Raw genomic sequence first — 16,637 nt, forward strand, 5'->3', positions numbered from 1 at the left:
TATATACGCATATATACATAATCTGTCCTTCTGTACACATTACATCTATTGCATCTGTCCATCCTGGAGAGGGATCCTCCTCTGTTGCTCTCCTCCAGGTTTCTTCCCTTTTTTCCCCCTGAAGGGTTATTTGGGAGTTTTTCCTGGTCCGATGTGAGGTTTTGGGGCAGGGATGTCTAGGATGTCTATGTGTACAGATTGTAAAGCACTCCGAGACAAATTTGTAATTTGTGAAATTGGGCTATACAAATAAACTGAATTGAATTGAATTGAATATGCATATATATATATATATATATATATAATTGTTTAAATACCAGGGGCCCCGGTGGGTCCTCACACTGTGTGTAGTAGTGCAGTCGGCCACTAGGGGGAAGTAGCGGTCAGCTCATAATTTTACAGCTCACCTTTTTAAACACAACGGGGCCTGGTGGTCGGTTAAATTCATAATTTAATAAAGCTACTGACAACATGCACAGGAGGAAAAGCTATTGTTCAAGCGCTTTGCATCAATTAGCGGCGTTATCGCCCCTGACCCTCTGCTTCTGCACATGCTCAGTGCACGCGAGGGTCATCTGACACGTGTTTATTTTGTTTCATGAGATTATGTCTGACTGCACTAACATGCATGTCCGTTCACACATGTATGGAAGTCCAGCTTTAAACAGAACAACGGGAACACTCAGAGCGACGTCCTCCACATTAAAACATGAGGTCATCAACGAGGTCATCAGTACGTGATGTTTACATTATTTTATTAGGATTAGCAATACAAGTATTTCTTCAGTACAAAGTATATGTGTTGGCCTAATGTAACTTGACTGTGCAGTGTACCATATATTAGACGATCTGCACATGCAATGACACATTATAATCCACGTTCTCCTCTTATCCAGGAGAAATACTCTATTTTATTGCTCTGGTTTTATTTATTGTCTTCTTCACTAGATGGATGTAAACATTATATGGAAAGCAAAAAACATCTACCTAAACAAAGCAAACATGTGGTGGAGAGGACATTGTACTAACATCAGGCGGAGGAATCTTCACCAAAAAGTAAAAAACTATAAACAAATATAATCAAACAGTACATCATTATAAAAGTCTGCAGAGTTTGGTGATCAGAGTTCAGAGGTCAACGCCGTGGAGACACGTTGGTTTAAAGAGGTTCTCGGGTCTCATTCTTGGTTTTTGCCAGTGAGTATAATTACTATTAACTCCTACAGCATAAGTATTCATCATATTGATCTATTGATCTTTGATTGAGGCTTTCACAATCGATCAATCCATCAATCCACCAATCCATCAATCCAGAGGAGAAGAACCTCAAAACAAGCACCAGAAAGATTCTACTGACGACATCTGGGTTCAGATCCAGTAGAGTCGGTCTCAAAGTAAACACAACGGCACTGCAGGAGGGGGGCAGATGAAGAAGATGAAGATGAAGAAGATGAAGAAGGAGAAGGAGAAGATGAAGAAGAAGGAGATGAGGAAGAAGATGATGATGATGAAGAAAAATAAGAAGAAGATGAAGAAGAAGATCAAGAAGGAAATGACGAAGAAGAAGGAGAAGATGAAGAAGATGAAGAAGAAGAAGAAGAAGGGACTGTATCACTATATTCTGGACAAGCAGAAGGTTCTGGTGTTATCCGAGGTGTTGTTGCATTGGCTCCTCCCACTGAAGCGTTGGCTCCTCCCATGGAAGTGTTGGCTCCTCCCACTGAACGGCCTGAAGGGAACTCTCATCAAACTACCTCAGAAGTTCTCGTGGATGAGGAAATGTTTTGTGTTGCACAGCAACGGCAAGAAGAGAAGGAGAAGAGAAGGAGAAGAGAAGGAGAAGAGATGGAGAGGAGAAGGAGAAGAGAAGAGAAGGAGAAGAGAAGGAGGACAGCGGAGGTCTGGAAGCAGTCGGCGGACTCTGAGAGGTCCAAACATGACATTCAAATCTGTGGCAGCGCCATCCAGAACCTCCCGGAGCATCCCGCCCCCTCAACACGGCTCACGACATGCTGGCCAGCCCAGAGAGACTCCGCCCCCCTGGCCCCGGGCGGAGCCCTAAGAGTCCGACAGGTGGAGGCCCAGCTCCTCCGTCTGGGGCGGGTCGCCGTCCCCTAGCAGTTCCGTTTCAGGCACTAACAGGTCCTTGTTCTGGTCGGGCCTGTCGGCCGAGTCCTCGTCGTGGGTCTTGGAGTCCTCGCTGAGCAGCGCCGCTCGCTCCGTGACGGAGGTGTTGGACGGCGCCGTGGTGACGTAGCCCGTCGACGTGGATCCGCTGCCGCTGTGGTGAGAGCCGGCTTTGGCCACCATCTGCGGCGGGTGGTGCATCTGCTGGTGGGCAATCGGCATGGGCATCTGCATGGGGTAAAAGTTCTGGAGGTAGGGGTACGCCGGCATGGGGTGGTACCCGTTGACGGGGATGTAGAGCTGCTGCGGCACCATGGGCCGGTGCATCGGGCCCTTCAGGAACTGGGGCTGGTGGAAGGGCAGGCTCTTCTTGGGGCTGGCGTAGCGAGACGCGCTGGCGGCGCTCATGCTGAGGTTGCTCACGGGGCTGGTGCTCAGGGAGCTGGTCTGGGTGGTGTTGCTGGTGCCGGACGTCTGGGCCGAGCTGTTGTAGTTGGACAGGCTTTCCCAGGAGCGCAGGCGCGAGTGGATGTCCTTGAAGCGCGGCCGCCGCGCCGGGAACTCGCTCCAGCACTCCAGCATGAGGGTGTAGATCCAGGACGGGCAGTCGTCCGGACAGGACAGCAGCTGGTGGCCGCGCAGCATCTCGATCACGTCCTGGTTGGAGTAGCCGCAGTACGGCTGCAGGCCGTAGCTGAAGGTCTCCCACAGCAGGACGCCGTAGGACCAGATGTCGGAGTCGGTGGAGAGTTTGCCGTACATGACGGCCTCCGGGGACATCCAGCGAATGGGGAAGGGGCTGGCGCCCACCAGGTTGTAGTAGTCGGCCGAGTACACGTCTCTGAACAGGCCCAGGTCCAGGATCTTCACGCTCAGCTTGTCGAAGACCAGAATGTTGCGGGCGGCGAGGTCTTTGTGGACCAGCTGCTGGCTGCAGAGGTACTCCATCCCCGCGGCCACCTGGGTGATGACGTGGAGGAAGTCCGCCTGCTCCAGCGTGGACTTGACCGTCTTGCCGTCGTCCGAGCTGCCGACGTCCGAGTTGGGGGAGCGCATCACCAGGTACTCGTGGAGGTCCCCGAGGCTGGAGTAGGAGAAGATCATGCTCATGGGCTGCTCCTTGGTGACGGAGCCCAGCAGACACACCACGTTCTGGTGCTGGATGTGGCCGCGCACCGCGGCTTCGTGGCGGAAGTCGTCGCAGAGCGGGGCGTCGACCTTGTCCTTCAGCATTTTGATGGCCACCACCTGGGTCTGCTCGCCGGGCGCCGTGCCGTACATGTGGCCCTTGTAGACTTTGCCGAACCGGTCCTCGCCGAGCTCCTCCATGAAGCGCACCGCCGACATGTTGATCTCCCGCAGCTTGGCCTGCAGCCACAGGGCAACCAAGACCATGCATGTCAACACAGTCTCTCTCTCTCTCTCTCTCTCTCTCTCTCTCTCTCTCTCTCTCTCTCTCTCTCTCTCTCTCTCTCTCTCTCTCTCTCTCTCTCTCTCTCTCTCTCTCTCTGAGTTTGAGTAACAGATGTTTGATCTTGACCAAAACACTGCATATGGAATACTGTGATAACACACCATGAACACATTCTCCGTTAGCCCCATTTTAAAGAGTGGCGCTTTTATTATTATCTTTATTTAAAATGTATCGTGTGCAGTTAAAACATAAATGTCTCCATTGGATGCTCCCAACCAGATTGTAGCTACACAGCTAATTTGCATCTGTAGTCCTGTGACAGACCATAATAAACATAAAACTATAACAAACATAACAAAATAATAAACATAAAACAATAACAAGCATAAAACAATAACAAACAGTACAGGGTAAGACGCACTTCAACAGTATATGTGGTAAGAAGAACACAAAATACACACAATGCGAAGCTACAGTACAGCACATTAAAGATAGGTAATAAAAAACATTCAAACAAGTAATGAAAAACTTTTAAAGTAAGTAATAAAAAACATTAAAAGTAAGTAATACGAGCCATAAGCCTCTGAGTTCTTATCTAGCTTAAAATACTTCATCATTTGAACATATAATGGTGCAAGTTCCCTTTTTACTATGCATTAAAAAGAATGAAGAGGCTATGATGTGTGTGTGTGTGTGTGTGTGTGTGTGTGTGTGTGTGTGTGTATGTGTGTGTGTGCGTGCGTGCGTGTGTGTGTGTGTGTGTGTGTGTGTGTGTGTGTGTGTGCGTGCGTGCGTGCGTGTGTGTGTGTGTGTGTGTGTGTGTGTGGTACCTGGTGTTTCTGCTGGCTGAGGAGCGACAGCTCCATGTCCTGGTTGGCCGAGCCGCCCAGCGGGCCGCGCGGCGCCGTGTCGCTCGAGTCCTTCTGCTTGTTGCGACACATGCAGACGAGGAAGAAGAGGCAGGCGATGACGAGCGGGATGGCGATGGCCGGGATCAGGATGAAGAGGATCTCCTTCCTGGGGCTGCTCGGGGCCTCTGGGGACGGCAGGACCACAGGATGGGAACTAGTCCTCTGGTACCGGCGGCACCGTTCATTATAGCCAGGGGCGTACGGAGGAGTCAGAGAGGGGGGGCTAGGCCCGAGGAGGGACGCCCTGGAGAGTTTAGGGGGCCGGACATCCTGACCCACAGAAGTTCAGGCTCATCGTGATGTGTTCTGCTCATTTGGACTCAATCACTGAGATAAAGATGAACTAGTTCAGTGTCAAATATAACATTCAATGGAGAAAATATATAATAATAATACATATTAATAAAAAGAGTCGAGAGATGTCAATGGTTATTTCTTGTCTTTATAATTCTCTTGTTCACTGGAGAGTTTCTAGCCTTTCGTTCGCCTCCACACTCAAACATAGAACACGCAGAACCATGGAGGAGCATCTGGAACCGGACATGGTTCTTCAGAGTGATGCCATAGAAGAACCATTTCTGGTTCCACAAAGAAACTTTCAAATCAGGGTTCTTTAAGAACCATGTCCTTAAAAAGTTCTTTCAAGAACCAATAAAGGTGTCTCAAAGAACCTTCAAAACATGGTTCTTTAAGGCACCATTTCTGGTTCCACAAAGAACCTTTCAAACCAGGGTTCTCTAAAGAACCATTTCCTTAAAGAGTTCTTCAAATAACCTATAAAGGTGTCTCAAATAGAAAGAATGGTTCTCCAGTAGGCGATGGTTCTTCGTAGAACCACAAAGCCTCTTAAAGAACCCTTTAAGAACCTTTATGGTTCTGTGTGCAGACATCACTCATCCGGTACTCACGGCAGGGCTGGATGTCACACAGGTCCATCCGGACCTGGGGGTCCAGCGTGAAGCACCAGGGCCCCTCCACCTGGCCCCCGGGGTTCCGGCAGAAGTTGTGGCTGCCCCAGAGCTCGGGGTAGTGCTGGGACAGGTGGTGGCTGTGGGGGTACTGGGAGCTCCACGGCTGGCAGTGGTGGCCCGACGCCGTGACGCTCAGCGTGCCGCGGTAGTCGGCCCCGCTGCCGTTGTAGCAGCTGTGGTCCATGGGCGAGTCTGTTGGGCGGAGACGGGGCTAAATTATGCTAAGCTAACAACAACAACAACGGAGGATGACTTTGAATGCAACACGTCGATATTTTATTCCTGAAAGTGACATGAAAAGACTGCATGTCAGTGTGTTCTGCACAGAGCTGGAGTCAGTTAGCCTAGCTTAGCATAAAGACTGGACTAACTACGCCCTACTAGAGTCAGGGCGTAGTTAGCTTAGCTTAGCATAAAGACTGGACTAACTACGCACTACTAGAGTCAGGGCGTAGTTAGCCTAGCTTAGCATAAAGACTGGACGCAGCTTACCTGCTTCCAGTCTTTATGCTAAGCTAACACCAAATAAATGATGACTTTGAATGGAAGTCGTTAATATTTAGTTTCTGAAAGTAAAATATAAAGACTGCATGTCTGCACAGAGAGTCAGGGCGTGGTTAGCCTAGCTTAGCATAAAGACTGGATGCAGCTAACCTGCTTCCAGTCTTTATGCTAAGCTAACAAAATATAAACGATGACTGAATGGAACGCGTTAATATTGAGTTCCTGAAAGTGAAATGAAAAGAGTGCCTGTCTGCACAGAGGCGTGGTTAGCCTAGCTTAGCATGAAGACCGGGAGCAGGTTCCACCTACATGGACCCAGTTTCTCCGGCGGCACCCCGATCCTCATGCAGGAGGCGGAGTCGGGCGTGCCGGGCTGCGGCAGCAGATGGCAGCTGGGCAGCTCCAGCTGCATGAGGATCATGGGGTTGGAGCGCGCGATGCCGTACTCGGCGTGGCACAGGTCGTTCTCCAGCGCCTCGCACTCGTCCCGGCACAGCTGGCGGCGCCGCGGCGCCCGGGAGCCCTCGTCGCACAGCGGGAACACGTAGTAGCAGAAGGACGGGATGGCGAAGCTGGAGCACTGGTCCGACAGGTGGGTGGAGGTGCCGATCATGGTGAAGGCGGCTAGGGCGGAGGAAGCAGAGACACGCGTGTGAGCCGACAGGTCGATAGGTCGACTCGGGGGGGCGGGCGACGCCCTCACCTGTGATGCGGTTCTCGCTCTCGCCCTGCATCTGCAGAGACTCCACGTAGATGCTCTGGTTGGCGATGAAGCGGGCGCAGGCGATGCCGCGGTACGGCTGGCAGAATCCTTTCTCCAGAGACCTGAGGAGGAAGATCAATTCTTCTTCAAGCACTTGGAAAGAAAGAGAGAGAATGAAGAAGGTTCATGTCGGAGGTAAATAAACAGCTTACAACGACAACGATCGCTCTGTGACCCGATACGAGATGAAATACCATCGGCTGATTTCAGTTTATTATAGAAACATGTCACGTTGGCTGATGAGTAACTAGACATGTCTCAGAAATGTTTTTTAATGTATTTATTTTCCTGTACTCTAGGTGAGTGTGTGTGTGTGTGGGGGGGGGGTGTCTAGCAGGTCGACCAATAAGACAACCAGCCTTCTTTTTATGAAAGAACCACGTGAAGCTTTAACTGCAATAAACAAGCCATATTAATATTGATCATGCACGGCTGCAGCTCACCTACAACACACACTCACATACACTCACACACACACTCACACACACATACACACACTCACACACATACACTCACACACACACTCACAGACTCACAGACACGCACACACTCACATACACTCACATACACTCACACACACACACACACTCACACGCATACACACACACACTCACATGCATACACTCACACACACACACTCACACACACACACTCACAGACACGCACACACTCACACTCCCACGCACACACATACACGCCCACACACACACACACGCATACACACTGACTAGGAGGAGGTCAAAGGTCATCCACCAGTAATCACAGGAAAGAGACCGAATGATTCTGAACGTGAACCTCTTTGGACACATTTCACGGCAACGAGAGAAAAGAAGTGAGAACATTAAACCAACGGCTTGGAGCACAAAGAGCCCGTTAAGGTCCAGCCCCCCACCAGAAGAGGGTCTCTGAGCCGTGGACAGGATGTCTCCTGGTCACCTGAGGATCTGAATCCCCCGATTGTCTCCGGCCGGTCCTCCAGTAACTCACTCACAGTGGCTGGATTGTAAAGTGTGATGGCGGCGGGGAGGAAGTGGTTTCCTGTCGCTCTCTGCTGGCCACATGGCCCAGACCCCCCCCCCCCCCCCCGGGGCTCCATGCAGACTCTGACCCCCCATCATGACCTCCTCTGGTGTCCCGCTACAGACACCATGCATTGTGCAGTCACCACACAGGCCAGGTCTTCTATTTCACAACTTTAAAGCAAATGAGTGCCGTCAATAGTTGATTTATGCGATTATAAAAGTAAATACTTTGTTAAACTTCAAGCCTGGATGAGCTGCAACTTCCTGATGTTAAACTACGACAACACGGAAGTTATTTTACTAGATCTGGAACCAATTATCTCATGACATAGTTTCTGTAGATGGTATTGCCCTGATCTCCAACACCACCGTCAACAACCCCGTAAAGGAATGTGTGACTCTGGGCTACACTAACATTAACTGTTGAGGCATCATCATATCTCAAGGAGCGTGTAGTACCACATTACCCCACTAGAGAGCTTGTAGTACCATGTTACCCCACTAGAGAGCTTGTAGTACCACATTACCCCACTAGAGAGCTTGTAGTACCACATTACCCCACTAGAGAGCTTGTAGTACCATGTTACCCCACTAGAGAGCTTGTAGTACCACATTACCCCACTAGAGAGCTTGTAGTACCATATTACCCCACTAGAGAGCTTGTAGTACCACATTACCCCACTAGAGAGCTTGTAGTACCATATCACCCCACTAGAGGGCTTGTAGTACCATGTTAGTCCACTAGAGAGCTTGTAGTACCATATCACCCCACTAGAGAGCTTGTAGTACCATGTTACCCCACTAGAGAGCTTGTAGTACCATATTACGCCACTAGAGGGCTTGTAGTACCATATTACCCCACTAGAGATCTTGTAGTACCATATTACCCCACTAGAGAGCTTGTAGTACCATATTACCCCAGTAGAGGGCTTGTAGTACCATATTACCCCACTAGAGAGCTTGTAGTACCATATTACGCCACTAGAGGGCTTGTAGTACCATATTACCCCACTAGAGATCTTGTAGTACCATATCACCCCAGTAGAGGGCTTGTAGTGCCATATTACCCCACTAGAGAGCTTGTAGTACCATATTACTCCACTAGAGAGCTTGTAGTACCATATCACCCCACTAGAGGGCTTGTAGTACCATATTACCCCACTAGAGAGCTTGTAGTACCATATCACCCCACTAGAGAGCTTCTAGTACCATATTACCCCACTAGAGAGCTTGTAGTACCATGTTACCCCACTAGAGAGCTTGTAGTACCATATTACCCCACTAGAGAGCTTGTAGTACCATATCACCCCACTAGAGAGCTTCTAGTACCATATTACCCCACTAGAGAGCTTGTAGTACCATGTTACCCCACTAGAGCTTGTAGTACCATATTACCCCACTAGAGAGCTTGTAGTACCATGTTACCCCACTAGAGCTTGTAGTACCATATTACCACACTAGAGAGCTTGTAGTCCCATGTTACCCCACTAGAGAGCTTGAAAATTACATTACCCTACTACTAGAGGGCTTGTAGTACCATGTTAGTGCACTAGAGAGCTTGTAGTACAGTGCTTGTAGTACCATGTTACCCCACTAGAGGGCTTGTAGTACCATGTTACCCACTAGAGAGCTTGTAGTACCATGTTACCCCACTAGAGAGATTGTAGTACCATGTTAGTCCACTAGAGAGCTTGTAGTACCACATTACTCCACTAGAGAGCTTGTTGTCCCATATTACCCCACTAGAGAGCTTGTAGTACCATATTACCCCACTAGAGAGCTTGTAGTGCCATATTACCCCACTAGAGAGCTTGTAGTACCATATCACCCCACTAAAGAGCTTGTAGTACCATATTACCCCACTAAAGAGCTTGTAGTACCATATTACCCCACTAGAGAGCTTGTAGTACCATATTACCCCACTAGAGAGCTTGTAGTACCATATCACCCCACTAAAGAGCTTGTAGTACCATATTACCCCACTAAAGAGCTTGTAGTACCATATTACCCCACTAGAGAGCTTGTAGTAACATATTACACCACTAGAGAGCTTGTAGTACCACATTACCCCACTAGAGAGCTTGTAGTATCATATTACACCACTAGAGAACTTGTAGTACCATATTACCCCACTAGAGAGCTTGTAGTACCATATCACCCCACTAAAGAGCTTGTAGTACCATATTACCCCACTAAATAGCTTGTAGTACCATATTACCCCACTAGAGAGCTTGTAGTAACATATTACACCACTAGAGCGCTTGTAGTACCACATTACCCCACTAGAGAGCTTGTAGTATCATATTACACCACTAGAGAACTTGTAGTACCATATCACCCCACTAGAGAGCTTGTAGTACCATATTACCGACTAGAGAGCTTGTAGTACCATATTACCCCACTAGAGAGCTTGTAGTACCATATCACCCCACTAGAGAGCTTGTAGTACCATATCGCCCCACTAGAGAGCTTGTAGTACCATATCACCCCACTAGAGAGCTTGTAGTACCATATTACCCCACTAAAGTAGGATGGAGTCAGAGCCTTCAGGTATCAAGCTCCTCATGTAGACTGAAGACTTTCCTCTTGATGGTCTTATAGTTAGACCTGAACCAGGTTCACCTGGTCCAGACCTAGAGATGCTGCTATAGGCTGATAGGCTGCTGGGGGACGCTTAGGATACACTGAGCACCTATCTACTAGTTTTAGGATACACTGAGCACCTCTCTCCTCTGAGGATATTTTGTGATTTTGGGCCATACAAAATAAACTGACTTGAATTGAAAAAACAAAAAGGAAACACGACACAAATGAAGCTCTGGCCTTCAGTCAGACGGATTATACTTTGACACGCTCAGACTTGAAGTTTATTTCTCTTACATCTCTCATATTCCCACTAATCATTCCTATTCCTGGAGTCTGTCAATCACAGAGAGGAGACTCCCTGTGGAGCAGCTGCTCCGTGTTGCTACAGGAAGTTGTCGAGCGGCTTAAACCAGACGCCGCTCCGGTCACAGTGAAGTCATGTTTGTGCTCGGTTTAGTCTCCCAGGCTGAACCCGAGTCTTAATCCCTAAAACAAACTGAGCTCGAAGCCAGAACACACACACACACACACACACACACACACACACACACACACACACACACACACACACACACACACACACACACACACACACACACACACACACACACACACACACACACACACACACACACACACACACACACACACACACACACACACACACACACACAGAACCGGCCTGCATGGTTCTAGTCCTAAAAACAAACCGCTCCAGAATCCCTAGTGGACGAGCACGCTCATCACATGCACCCTTAAAATAGAGTAGATGGTAGAATGAATCCCGGAGCTCTGGACTAAGTGCATTACAAGAAGGAGTCAAAGAGAAGGAGTCAGGGAGAAGGAGTCAGAGAGAAGGAGTCAGAGAGAAGGAGTCAGGGAGAAGGAGTCAAAGAGAAGGAGTCAGAGAGAAGGAGTCAGGGAGAAGGAGTCAAAGAGAAGGAGTCAGAGAGAAGGAGTCAGGGAGAAGGAGTCAGAGAGAAGGAGTCAGAGAGAAGGAGTCAGGGAGAAGGAGTCAAAGAGAAGGAGTCAGAGAGAAGGAGTCAGGGAGAAGGAGTCAAAGAGAAGGAGTCAGAGAGAAGGAGTCAGAGAGAAGGAGTCAGAGAGAATGAGTCAAAGAGAAGGAGTCAGAGAGAAGGAGTCAGAGAGAAGGAGTCAGGGAGAAGGAGTCAGGGAGAAGGAGTCAGAGAGAATGAGTCAAAGAGAATGAGTCAGAGAGAATGAGTCAGGGAGAAGGAGTGAAAGAGAAGGAGTCAGATAGAAGGAGTCAGGGAGAAGGAGTCAGAGAGAAGGAGTCAGAGAGAAGGAGTTAGAGAGAAGGAGTCAGAGAGAAGGAGTTAGAGAGAAGGAGTCAGAGAGAAGGAGTTAGAGAGAAGGAGTCAGAGAGAAGGAGTCAAAAAAGAGGAGTCAAAGAGAAGGAGACATAGAGAATGAGTCAGGGAGAAGGAGCCAGAGAGAAGGAGTCAAAAAAGAGAAGTAAAAGAGAAGGAGTCAGAGAGAAGGAGTCGGGGAGAAGGAGTCAGAGAGAAGGAGTCAGGGAGAAGGAGCCAAAAAAGAGGAGTCAAAGAGACGGAGTCAGAGAGAAGGAGTTGGGGAGAAGGAGTCAGAGAGAAGGAGCCAGAGAGAAGGAGTCAAAAAAGAGGAGTCAAAGAGAAGGAGCCAGAGAGAAGGAGTCAGGGAGAAGGAGCCAGAGAGAAGGAGTCAGGGAGAAGGAGTCAGAGAGAAGGAGTCAGGGAGAAGGAGTCAGGGAGAAGGAGCCAGAGAGAAGGAGTCAGAGAGAAGGAGTCAGGGAGAAGGAGCCAGAGAGAAGGAGTCAGGGAGAAGGAGTCAGAGAGAAGGAGTCAGAGAGAAGGAGTCAGGGAGAAGGAGTCAGGGAGAAGGAGCCAGAGAGAAGGAGTCAGGGAGAAGGAGCCAGAGAGAAGGAGTCAGAGAGAAGGAGTCAGGGAGAAGGAGTCAGGGAGAAGGAGTCAGAGAGAAGGAGTCGGGGAGAAGGAGTCGGGGAGAAGGAGTCAGAGAGAAGGAGTCAGAGAGAAGGAGTCAGAGAGAAGGAGTCAGGGAGAAGGAGTCAGAGAGAAGGAGTCAGGGAGAAGGAAAGGGTACTCTGGAGTGTACTTACGGCTCATCTGGGCTGCGGGTGGGCATCTGTCCTGTGAGGCAACATGAAGACAACATTACAAACTAAGATCCTATAAATATGTAAAGGTATAACATTTACTCAATGATGACATCATTAGAGAAGTAGAGTCATTCTATAGACTTCTATACAACCAGAGGCGTCGCCCCCTGGTGGTCAGGAGAGAGAATGCAGCTTTAAGATCGGGCTGAGTCATACAGGTGAACCGTACCTAGCTTGACGTACAGGACGCCGGTGGCCGAGATGACCTTGAATGCGTTGGAGGCGACACACTGGTAGTAGCCCGTGTCCGTGGTGTCCAGGTCCTGGATCCGGAGCTTGGACCCCGCCTCTGTTTTCCGGATGGTGATGCGTCCCTGCTCCTGGACCACGGGGGCGTCGTTCTTCAGCCAGCGGATGGTCGGCCGCGGGTTCCCCGTCACCTTGCAGTGCAGCATGGCCATCTGGCCCTGGAAGTGGGTGATGTTGTTGACCCGCTCCTGGAACTCCAGGAAGTAACCTTGAGGAGCAGAAAGTGGGCGCGTCAACGGAAGCACACGAACATCAGCTACTTCGACCCCGCTTCACAGATATCGGGCTCGGCCTGCAGTCCAATCGTATCTGTTCACCACCTTGAACTCCAACTTTGGTTCTCCAGTTGAATCGGTTAAATAAAATAGAACAATCTCACTGACTCTCCGACGAGGCCCCAGGTTCCTGAAGGTGGGCCAGCAGACCAACAGAGGCCCAGGTCTGCTTCAACGTAAACACCGCCGATGGACAGAAGACGAGCGTCTCTGTTTACACCACAGCGGCGTCGCTGTAAGCAGACCTGTTCCCTCGGTGTGTGAGGTCATCGACGGCCATGTTAACCCTGAGAGGACACGGCGTGTGCAATGTGGACACCCACCACGCTTCATTGAGGGAGTAGTCCATGTCAATGACATTAAAATTACATAATTCTCATTAAAAAATTCAAGACTACGTTAAAAAAAAGAACATCATCCCATGTAAAGTCCTCAAAGACCATTTGCACATTATCTTTTTACAAATGTATTCTTAATCTCTGATGATCCACCTTCTAAAAACTACATTTTACACAATCACATTTGAGCCTGAACACATCGTAGTGTAACCTCTGTACGCCAGCTCCGTTATTTAGAAGTGAGACTCTTCTGCCCACCAGAAGCTAACAGTTAACGTCAAATAGCACCCCTAGTGGAGAGAGTTAGGAGTTAGCTCCTCAGGTAGCATGCTGTGATTGCAAAGGATTGTGGGTGAGGTCTCCCCCCGATGGACCAGACATGTCATCACATCCTCTGAAAGCTGAAAAGTAAGAACCGAGTTTCTGGACCCTAAAGACCTGGACCCTAAAGACCTGGACCCTTATGACCTGGACTCTAAAGACCTGGACGCTTATGACCTGGACTCTAAAGACCTGGACCCTTATGACCTGGACCCCTAAGACCTGGACCCTAAAGACATGGACCCTTATGACCTGGACCCTAAAGACCTGGACCCTTATGACCTGGACCCTTATGACCTGGACCCTTAAGACCTGGACCCTAAAGACCTGGACCCTTATGACCTGGACCCTTAAGACCTGGACCCTTAAAACCGTGACCCTAAAGACCTGGACCCTTATGACCTGGACCCTTATGACCTGGACCATTAAGACCTGGACCCTTAAAACCGTGACCCTAAAGACCTGGATCCTATAGACCTAGACCCTAAAGACCTGGACCCTTAAAACCGTGACCCTAAAGACCTGGACCCTTATGACCTGGACCCTAAAGACCTGGACCCTTATGACCTGGACCCCTAAGACCTGGACCCTAAAGACATGGACCCTTATGACCTGGACCCTAAAGACCTGGACGCTTAAGACCTGGACCCTAAAGACCTGGACGCTTAAGACCTGGACCCTAAAGACCTGGACCCTAAAGACCTGGACCCTTATGACCTGGACCCTTATGACCTGGACCCTTAAGACCTGGACCCTAAAGACCTGGACCCTTATGACCTGGACCCTTATGACCTGGACCCTTAAGACCTGGACCCTAAAGACCTGGACCCTTATGACCTGGACCCTTAAAACCGTGACCCTAAAGACCTGGACCCTTATGACCTGGACCCTTATGACCTGGACCCTTAAGACCTGGACCCTAAAGACCTGGACCCTTATGACCTGGACCCTTAAGACCTGGACCCTTAAAACCGTGACCCTAAAGACCAGGACCCTTAAAACCTGGACCCTTAAAACCTGGACCCTAAAGACCTGGATCCTATAGACCTGGACCCTAAAGACCTGGACCCTTAGAGACCGTGAGACATAGACTGACAGCGGCTTTAGTTCCTGGTGTTGACGAACCAGAGACCAGAGTCTGCGGAGGTCTCAGCTCCGGTCCTCTTCAGCCGGTCGGAGTGTTTTGATAGCAGAGCTGACGCCAGGATGGATCTGGGAGACTTTGGGCCCTATTAGGGCCGAAGTCTGTCCCTGATTTACTGAGCGAGTGGCCCCATCCCAACGTCCCCCTTAAGGCCTTAAACCCCGGACCCTCAGAGATTTACGGTGGAGTGCGAGGGCTGGAAATACCAACGGGGACGTATCACATTGCCGTCGTGCCACGTTATGTAATGTAGATTTTGATTTTGATATTTTTTACTCACGAGACGAGAGGTCACCTTAAAATAATCTATTTATTTGTTTCCGTCCAATAAAAAGAGAAGAAGAAACCAGGCGTGTAATGTATGTGTTTTAGGGAAAGTGTTGATGAAGGACTCAACATGTGAGGACCCGACAGCGGGCAGAGCTGAACCCTCAAGGACCCCTTCAGGGACCGCGCCTCAGAGTCTGAGCCCTGAGTGTGTAGATTGGGATCAGGCCAGCGAGCGAAGTGATGACGCTACACAATCGGTCGGTCGAGTGTTTCCCCATCGGGCGAACAAAATGGAATGAGAGGAGAGAGGAGGCAAGGAGAGGAGGAGAGGGAAGAGAAAAGAGAGAATAGTCTTAATACAGGAAGTCTGAAAGGAGTTGTACTATACGTAGATAATATACAAAGAATCATAAAACCCTGTAATCATAGCTCCGAAACTACCGCTCACGATCCATGTAGCAATGTAGCCACAAGGTACCACAATGTAGCCACAAGGTAGCACAATGTAGCCACAATGTAGCAACATGTAGCCACAAGGTAACCACAATGTAGCCACAAGGTAGCACAATGTAGCCACAATGTAGCAACATGTAGCCACAATGTGGCACAATATAGCCACAATGTAGCAACATGTAGCCACAAGGTAACCACAATGTAGCCACAAGGTAACCACAATGTAGCCACAATGTAGCAACATGTAGCCACAAGGTAACCACAATGTAGCCACAACGTAGCAACATGTAGCCACAAGGTAACCACAATGTAGCCACAACATAGCAACATGTAGCCACAAGGTAACCACAATGTAGCCACAATGTAGCCACAACGTAGCAACATGTAGCCACAAGGTAACCACAATGTAGCCACAATGTAGCAACATGTAGCCACAAGGTAACCACAATGTAGCCACAATGTAGCAACATGTAGCCACAATGTAGCAACATGTAGCCACACTGCATCACGTTGACCACACACAGCTCAGTTATCTAGTGTCTCCTCTGTGATGCAGATCACTGGACAAGTAAATGAAAATGAATGGTGTGGGTGCAGAGACACACACACACACACACACACACACACACACACACACACACACACACACACACACTCACACACACACACTCACACACACACACACGTCCAGTGGCTCTTGATACCAGCTGCACTGGGAGCAGCTCTGGGGTTTAGCGAATGGAAACCAGCTCACAGACGAGCGGCTCTTTAATTACAACGTCTTCATTTACAGACCGACTTCCAGGAAGAGGACAAGATGGAAGCATCCGGAGCGGCTTGAACGTGTCTGACGACTCTCTAGTGGCCACTAGTGGTCAGAAGAGGACATTACTTTCGTATACTTACGCGTATTACTACAGCAGTGTGTGTTTTACTTTAAAAGGTCAATGAAACCTGACCTTGTTGATCTCTTTCTAGTCTTCCCACCACTTTAACACCCCATGACATCATTCACCCAATCACAGCCTGGTGGGAGGAGCTACGGCAGGACTCAGTCACAGAGCGCAGCCGGGGATCGAACGGCCGGTCCTCTGCCTGAAGGACGACCCCGGG

At 49.3% G+C, this 16,637-nt stretch overlaps 1 protein-coding gene across 1 annotated transcript in view; it reads right to left on the reverse strand.

The window, feature by feature from the left end:
• Positions 1-738: 738 nt before the first annotated feature.
• The window catches only part of ror2 (receptor tyrosine kinase-like orphan receptor 2), a 34,879-nt gene continuing 18,980 nt past the window's right edge, over positions 739-16,637 (reverse strand). Inside the window, exons 3-9 of the mRNA XM_056432748.1 lie at positions 12,644-12,931; positions 12,415-12,445; positions 6,631-6,752; positions 6,237-6,551; positions 5,361-5,615; positions 4,372-4,577; positions 739-3,495 (exon numbers count right to left, since the gene is read on the reverse strand). Of these exons, the coding sequence (XP_056288723.1) occupies positions 2,059-3,495; positions 4,372-4,577; positions 5,361-5,615; positions 6,237-6,551; positions 6,631-6,752; positions 12,415-12,445; positions 12,644-12,931 (2,654 nt within the window). The 3' untranslated portion in view covers positions 739-2,058. The remainder of the gene's footprint in view (positions 3,496-4,371; positions 4,578-5,360; positions 5,616-6,236; positions 6,552-6,630; positions 6,753-12,414; positions 12,446-12,643; positions 12,932-16,637) is intronic.

The sequence above is a fragment of the Pseudoliparis swirei genome, chromosome 15, assembly GCF_029220125.1.
Source record: "Pseudoliparis swirei isolate HS2019 ecotype Mariana Trench chromosome 15, NWPU_hadal_v1, whole genome shotgun sequence".
Lineage (NCBI taxonomy): Eukaryota > Metazoa > Chordata > Actinopteri > Perciformes > Liparidae > Pseudoliparis > Pseudoliparis swirei.